This window comes from Callionymus lyra, chromosome 13 (assembly GCF_982586985.1).
Source record: "Callionymus lyra chromosome 13, fCalLyr1.hap1.1, whole genome shotgun sequence".
NCBI classification, from domain to species: domain Eukaryota; kingdom Metazoa; phylum Chordata; class Actinopteri; order Syngnathiformes; family Callionymidae; genus Callionymus; species Callionymus lyra.
Genome location: NC_141830.1, coordinates 6,805,456 through 6,814,084, shown reverse-complemented (window position 1 = coordinate 6,814,084; position 8,629 = coordinate 6,805,456). Strand labels below are relative to the sequence as shown.

The 8,629-nt window shown below is 38.9% G+C and overlaps 1 protein-coding gene across 1 annotated transcript; it reads right to left on the bottom strand.

Annotated features, from left to right (window-relative positions):
• Positions 1–1,194: 1,194 nt before the first annotated feature.
• On the bottom strand, positions 1,195–5,181 carry LOC148067203 (visual system homeobox 2-like). Its single transcript, XM_087806363.1, has 5 exons — positions 4,752–5,181; positions 4,201–4,291; positions 3,746–3,869; positions 2,532–2,712; positions 1,195–1,502 (listed from the first exon to the last, which is right to left on the bottom strand). Exons 1-5 carry the CDS (start codon positions 5,179–5,181, stop codon positions 1,195–1,197), a joined length of 1,134 nt encoding a protein of 377 aa, XP_087662489.1.
• Between the last annotated feature and the right edge of the window lie 3,448 nt (positions 5,182–8,629).

Here is an 8,629-nt window from a genome sequence, read left to right as displayed (position 1 = left end):
GTAAATTTAGATTCATCTTATCAGCCTTGTTAGTTTGTACTTTAGCGCCTGTTGTTGCATTTTTTCATGTACTTTATTCATATAATAAACCCTTCAAATAAATAAAAATGTCAGACAATAACGTACTTTACCATTTTATTGTTTATTTCTGCTGAATTGTGAGTGTTAGTGCTAATGGACAACCAGGAAGTAAAGAAAGAAAACAGCTTGTTAAATATATTCATTTTTTTAATTTTGCTACAGTGACATTTATACAAAGACAAACACAGAGTTGGCTGTACATCATATTAACCAGTTTTGTACAACACAAGCAAGAGTCACAGTGTCGTCCTTTTCACTTCAGTTAGTCGAAGAAGCTGTTTACTTCTAAAAAAAACCCCAACAATAAACAGAAAATAACTGCCCGTGTGGATCGTAAACAGTTGTTTGTCAATGGCCTGGTGAGCATAAATAAATACTGTTTCGTGACCCAAACCAATTGTAACATGTTTCCTGTTCACTGAGGGTTCATACTTGGTATATGGTACCAATGGATTCTGTGCAATGAATTATTTTTTTTACATCAAAACTTACACCTTCATTTTCTTTATGTCGACTTTTATAGGTAAAAAATCAACCAGGTTAGTGCAGGGCCGGGTCTAGACAGGCATGTATGAGGGGGCAGCCACAAATCTTGAGGGGGCATTGTGCCAGGCCCCCCCTCTTGCCCCTGCCTTGACCCGGCCCTGGTTTGAGGGGGCACAACATTTATTTGAGGGGGCCAGGCCCCCTCTTGCTCCTGCCTAGTACCGGCCCTGGTTTGAGGGGGCACAACATTTATTTGAGGGGGCCAGGCCCCCTCTTGCTCCTGCCTAGACCCGGCCCTGGGTTTGTGGGAAGAAGTAGTTGGTGAGGTTTAATTTGACATCAAAACAAAACGTTCAATGAAGCATGGATTCGTTTTTTTAAACATTTGGTATTCAAGTGCTTCAGATCCCTTGTTGGCAACATGCTTTGGTTGTCTTTTAACTTAAAAGTGTGGATGACATGGTGGATGTGACTTCCTTTCGACCCGCCATGGCCTGTTGCTGGATCAAGGGTGGACCCGTGAGAGAGGTCAATTGTTCCTGTGGAGTTTGGAGAATCAAAAAAAAGAACTGCAACTGTTCAGCATCTCACAGTCTCCATCCATCTTTGCCCAACGTGTTCTGTTGTTCAGTTGCTCCTTTCATCTTCCACTGCGTCCATGTTGTCAGCCTCCACTTTCTGAGTGAACTGAGGGTTCGTTCTGTCAGGGATCTGCATCTGGGCACTGTGCTGCTGGGCTTTCGCTCGCAGCACCGCGATGCTGTTCTCCCTCAGTTCGTCTTTAGTCACAGGAGACCCCGAGTCGCAAGTCCTCCTCTCCTCCTCCGGGTCTCCACCTGCTGGCCTCTCCTGGCTCTGCAGGTGTGGAGGTGTCATGGTGCTGCTGGGCTTCTCTGGGGAGCTGCTGGTGCTTTCCACCGACTTCTTGTGCATACCTGGAAATGAGGGATGGAAGAGTTTTTACAAATGACGGACTTTATCAAGAGACGTGTAACATCTCGGCAACATAACTCTCCTGGAATGCAAAGGAGGAGATTGATCGGACCTCTTATTCAATTAAGGCCACCTCATAGATTTACTGGAATCAATTGACACTGGGCAGGAGAGGAGATTCGGTCTAATCTGCGGTAATGAAGTGGGATTATCGCAGTATTGATGGCTTCTTTTTCCATCGACAGAGTGACACCTTTATTAGTTTGAATTTACACTGTGTTGCCGAAGTCAAAGTGCAACTCAGAATTAAACTATTTTAATAATACAAGATACCTTTTATAAATAAATCTACTGATAAAATATGATATATTTTGCTTTTAAAAGCATTACACCCGTTTAAATCATCGTCATTTCCCACCTTAAAACCCTTTATTATTCACGTCTTACATTTAAAAACATGTTTGAGAAATCAACTCTTTTCACCACGCAACTGCTCACATATACTTGTTTGGAAAAAAAAACAATCTATTTGTTTACATTGATTAAATTAAAAAGATATTTGACATATATCTTCAATCCACTTTAGTTTCCATCTCTACAGGGTTAAAAACATGTCACATTTTAATCTTCAGACATGTAATGATTTTGTCCTCGTAAAATATGACTTAAAATAGATAAAATTTGGAAAATGTTACAGGTTATTACATTTAGAATGCAATGCATCACAATTAGAGATTCATGTGTTAGATTCTAAAATGGGAAAATGAACAGGATTGCCTTCTTTAAATTTTTCTAATTAATATAAACCCTGAATTAACTTAAAATAAGTAAACATTTAACTAAAAGTTCTCACATAAAAATGAACAATTGTCCTCCTGTTGCCTCCTCTTTTATGTTCCTCCCTGGTCACCCCCCCCCCCTTTATTTATGTCCTCATAAACAACATGCATGAACCAAATTTGTGGTTCTTCTGTTTTTCCTCTCCCTCTTCACGCCAACAATCACAAAAGTCTTTTTTTCTCTCAGCTCACCTAACAACCAGGGCGCGTACGAGTCCGTGACGCCCTCCTTGGCCGACTTGAGGATGGACTCGGGCAGGGGGATGGAGTGTCGGACCATCGCCCCGTAAAGGCCGTACTCCGCCATCACGCTGCTGCGACCCCAACATTTCTCCCTCTTCCTCCACTTGGCCCTTCGGTTCTGGAACCAAACCTGGCGACACCAGAGACACGAGTGAGTCAATGATCCTCTCATAGCTATGGTTAGCAGATCCTCTCTCGTGTGTTTTGATGTCATCCATTTTCTATTTTCTTTTCTCAAAATAAAGAGGTTCACTGCTTTCTTGTTGGTGTGTGTGTGTGTGTGTGTGTGTGTGTGCGCGCATGATTGTGTGTGAACCAAACACACTTCTCACGGCTCCTCAAGTGTCTAAATTGATTTCCAGCAGGCCTGGGTTCTGGTAACAGCTGCAGCGAGCTCCTGAATATGGATGAGGACTACATGAGATCCTGAAATGGCCACAAAGGCCCCGATGAGATTGGAGGAGATTGGTTGTGTTGAAATGCATGTGCGGGATCGTGTCTGTGTGTGTGTGTGTGTGTGTGTGTGTGTGTGTGTGTGCGGAAATGGAATTAAAAAACTATCAGCGAATCTATTCAGGTAGATCTGATGATAACCTCCATCTCATAAAAAAGATGACCTCAGATGAGCAATCATGGCTTCGACAGCCGAGTGTGTGTGTGTGCGTGTGTGTGTGTGTGTGTGAAGTGCTTGTGTGTGAAGTGCTTCCTGCAAGAGGTGACCCTCTGGGCTCGGGGGCTGATTGAAAAATAAGTTAATTTCCAGGCCAGATTGATGTGCGACAGGGCCTTAAATATCACAGGAAATTAAAAGCCCGAAGGCAGCCAGACGGAGGCATCGGCTCAGTCACTGGACCGTGTTCATTCATTTCATGTCGTATCGTTTCATTTCAGAACCGCAGGCCCGAGGGAAGCGGATTGGTTATACCCAATTAACCAATCACACAATTGGTTGAAGATTATTAGTGAGAACCTGTTGCTTTACCCGTAGGTGGATCCTTAATTATATTCCAATTAAAAATGATTCTTTACTTATTTCCACGTTAAAAAAAGAAACACATATTTATATTTTTGGGGGATTTTCTCCACAATTCTTTGTTATTTGAGATCTGAAAAACAGACACACACACACACACACAGACACACACACACACAGACACACACACCTGTATTCTGTCCTCTGGCAGCTCTGTTTTCATGGAGAGCATCTCTCTGGCGTACACATCGGGATAGTGGGCCTCATTGAAAGCTTTCTCCAGCTCCTCCAGCTGATAGGAAGTGAAGATGGTTCTGTACAAGGAATATATAAATTCAGTTTTATAAAGAAAATGATAAAACAATTTATAATTAAATTGAATAACGATAATTCAAACGAATGAATTGTAAATTGATCCTGGACTAGTGTATATATACTAGCCTACTAGTCCAGGATCAATTTACAATATACAATATATATATATATATGTATTACAAATTAACATTATATTAATATAAAATATAGTAAAATAATGGTCATACAAAATCCTTAATGGTAATTCGAAAATAATCAAGACATTTACAATATTCAGGATTGATCATTCGAGTAAATTTATTTTTCTTTTCTTTTTTTCGTTTTATTTACCTGTGTCTTCTTTTCTTCCTCCTCTTGCTCTGGCTCAATGATGATTTTGAGAATTTCTTTTCACTGGAGGAGAGGCTCATGTCATCAGAATCTGAGGAACAAGTGGAGCAAATGAAATAACGGTTTGGATTCATCATCTTAAATGAACACCATCCTTTTCACCGAGGCCCATTGTAAACGATAAACATTGTATAAATATATTTTAAAAAATGATATACAACTATTAATATTATATACTATATTATATATAATGTCGCTTTTTTTTAAAATTATAAATATTGTAAATAATGTTATATATAATCTTAAGGCCTTTCTCCACCATATAAATGTTGCGCGTGTGTTCGCGTGAGTGAAATCGGAAATTGGACAATGACTCAAATATGGGAAACAAATAAAAGAAATGCCATCGCAATGTGCGTTATAAATAATATTAGATCTCGAGCGTGTCTTTTATTGTAACATTATACACATCTCGTTAGAAAATATGATGATAAAATATTCCCTTAACGAACGCAATTGTATTTAAATCGAGTTCAAATGTGAACATTTACCAGAGCTGGCGGAGTGCGTGTCCATATGCGCGTCCATGTGCGCGGGCCTGTGCAGCGGCTGCAGGTGCACGCTCTGCGCATCCGACAGAACCTCCAGGAAAGCGGGCTGCCTGTAGAAGGAGTGGATCCCCTCCGGGCCCAGCAGACCCACGCCCACCGCGAGGGCGCCGTGGCTCAGGGCCGAGCGGGCGGCCAGCATGTGCGCCCGGTGCGGCAGGGCCTCCAGGGGCCTCCTCGGTGCCGACGGGGGGTCCTTGTTCAGACCCAGGAGCTCCTGGATGCCGAACCCCGTGCGTCGGTGCGCGATGGGAGCAACTTTCCATAGCGGGGGGTGCAGGTGCTGCTGCTGGGACACTGCGAGGTTCACCATGTTCTGGGTCTTCTGCTTGTTCTCGGCGTCTGAAAGTACTACTCCGTCCTTCCCCGTCATGGTGGGGAAAGTCCTCGCGTCCTCTTGAGAGTCCAGGTGGAGACAGATGATGTTCATGTGTGTCCTCCGCCGCTGCTCCTGCTGCTGGTTTTATTCTGGAGGCAACAGGCGCCAGCCAATCACAGCACGACTCAAGTTCCCTCTCCTCATTATTTTAACGACCTCGATTTAACCCAGTATTTTGGCGAGGGAGGAGTTAAAAGTGGTATGGAGTTGCAGGAAAATCGCTTGTTTTTAAATCAAAATTCTCTCAAATAACTCCATTATTTAAAGGTGTTTTAAATACCCTGGAGTGTGTTCAAAGTCTTTTATTCATTTACGTTAAATGATTGAATTCATTTGTTACAAGATCATGCAACAACATTGTTATTATACATATATATATATATAAAATATGTATTTTTCTTATTAATAAAACCAAACACTAATGATTAATACTTATTTTCTGAATTCATAAATGATAAAACGGGGCAACATATATACTCATATTCCATTTTTTAGTTTTAGTTTTAAATCAAAGCAAAGATACATTCGTGCATGCAAGAATTATTATTATTAACGCGGGAAATTGAGAAGAACAACTAACTGATTTTATTTCAGATTTAAAACTAAAAATTAAAAATGGAATAAGAGAATATAGGTTGCCACGTTTTATCATTTATGAATACAGAAAAACAAGTATTAATCGTTAGGGTTTGGTTTTATTAATAAGAAAAATCCGATTAGCTGGATTTCTTAGGATGGTTTTGTTGTTGACAATACATTGTTTTTTTTATTTCGAGTTCCATGTGTCGATGTGTTTGCTTGTTGTAAATAAATGCTCATTTAATACATTATAGCTATAATTATTACTTGGAATTTAAATCTTATTTTATATTAATGAGACACATCGTCATAAACGTTATTCCCAGGTTTGTATATATATATATATATATATATATATATATATATATATATATATATATATAGAAAGAGAGAGAGAGAGAGCGAGAACGGAGCGATGTTCTCAGCCAATTTATTCATTAATGAATCGATATAAACAAGTTGTAAGACCAAACTCATCGATTGTCGAGTCTCAACCGTCTCAGCCGATTATTTGCATATTCCAATGAATATTCTCCTCATGTGTAAAAACAGCATATGGCTAGATTTTGTTATTTACTCCAAAAATATCCCATGATTTACAAACACAAGATCCAGAAGGTTGATAAAGAAAACAATGCGCATGTGCAGTCTCGTCTTGGTTGTGTTAACAGCAAACCTCTGCACACGTCTCTAATCAGCCATTATTCAATTACAATCGCTCGCAGATAATTTGTGGCACACTTTGGACATCTGGACGCACAATGGAGGTGTGTGGACGCGCCCGATGGAAGCGCGGATAGTGTGGAGGTGATGAATATATAAAGACCGCGGGCTCCTGAGGGACCGCGGGGCCCGCGTCAGGCCCTCAATGCTCGACACTCCCTCAACAGATTGCGCGACGGTCCTGGCGGGAGATACCGTCGGGTCAGCAGAGGTGCCAAGTCTTCAACGGGTGACTTTTCATGCGCCCCTTCAACTGGTGACCCTGTAAGAACCTGTTGGTGCAACTGGGTTTAGTCGGATTATGATAGTCTATGTTCACTTTATAACAATGAGTTATAAAAGTACAATAAATATGAAGGCTTGCTTTATAAATATAGATACACACATATGAAATGAATATACGTTCCTTACCAAACTACCTCATGTTTTGTAACCTCTTTGTACTTATAACGAATTAATAGGCAATATATTTATTAAGCAAATGACCTGTTTATTTGGTCATGATTATTCAAGTGTGAAGTAGAAAAAGTGTTCATTATTTGAAGTATTTTCCCCTCAGAGATCTCTTCAAAATGCTTTTCTACTATGGAATTAATTTCTGTTAAAACATTGAATAATATATCTGTCACTTTAGACTTTTAGACTTTAGACTTTCTTGTATTGTCATTGCACTGAAAACAGCAGTGAAACTGGCATCGAAATTTCGTTGCTTGGCAACCGTTAAAAAACACAGCAGAATGAATGTATATATAAAAAGTATAAATATAATTATTAATAAATTAAAATTTTAAAGCATAAAAAAGGCAAATACTGAATCGTTTTCCGAGTATTTGTAATAGATTTTGTGTTACATTCACGTTGAACAGGCCAATATATCTTAAGATTACATTGTAGGCCGGGTTTGGCCTTGAGTTTCAATCCGTGTTACTAGTAGACATAAAATAGACAATAAAATATCTTCCACTTTTACCGCAATCTTGTCCTCCAGGTAACAAACATCACTAATACACTATCATGAAACACACATTGCGTCATGAAATACAGGCACAATATATTTATATGTCCTTGACGTAAATTTTCCTTATAAAGTCTGTTATTATTCCACAGATGTTTGAGGTTTCATTTCTCTCAAGGTGGACGTTAATGTGTTAATTTGCTATCATAGATGAGTTGGTGTGGAGGTTGAACAGGTATAAAAGGTGACATGTTGTATGTAGTATGACAGAGTTCTGCTCCAATTCCTAACACCACCATAGACAAGTTAATTGGCTCTTCTTTGACCCATGACCTCCACCTCGCTTTTAGGAAAACCGCTCGAGTGGTTTTAGAGTTAAGTGAGGAACATGCTTCTATAAGAGTTGTATTATATTATTAAGATATTCACAGTATCAGAATATCATCAGAAGGGTTACATTAATTAATAAACATCTGCAATAACAACAAGAGTTTTATGGGAACAATAAATGTCAAAATATATAAGGGAATATGTTTGAAATCCAACTGTATCTTTATGATAAAATATAACAGTTTTATATTATATATTTAATGCAGTATAATGATCATCAATGCCTTTATATGTTATAAATCATTTTATCTTTCAACTTTCATTATTAACATTTCTGTTTGTGTTCTGCTTTTGTCATACAATGTCTAAAATCCATGTATTTGAATTTCAGACCTTAAAATGTAAAAAATGAATATGCTTTTTTTGTAATTATGATTTTGTTGAGTGATACTGAAAGTTTTTGTTTTAGCGCCAATAAAAAAAACCACCATCAAATTGTTTCATTTTGGAAAATGAGTGTCACGTGACTACAAAAATGTTTTACTCCAGTGGGTCAGGGACAGTGTTTTTATAAAAAGGACTAAAAAAAAAGAAGAAACTGACTCAACCTTTATCTTGTTTTGAAGGGGGAGGAGCCAGGGACGCTATTTTGAACCCGAAAGATTTAGCCTTTAAGTACCAGTGGTGTCAGAATGTATCAAGGCAAACCAGCCAGCACACTCTGACGTGACTGGAGAGTTTAAAAAGATTAAAAATTTCTGATTATTAATCATGGTTAATTTCAAGATGTGCTACTGGATTCTAACGAAAAATAACCCAAACATTTTTTAAGTTTTAGTTCACAATCGAGGAGAT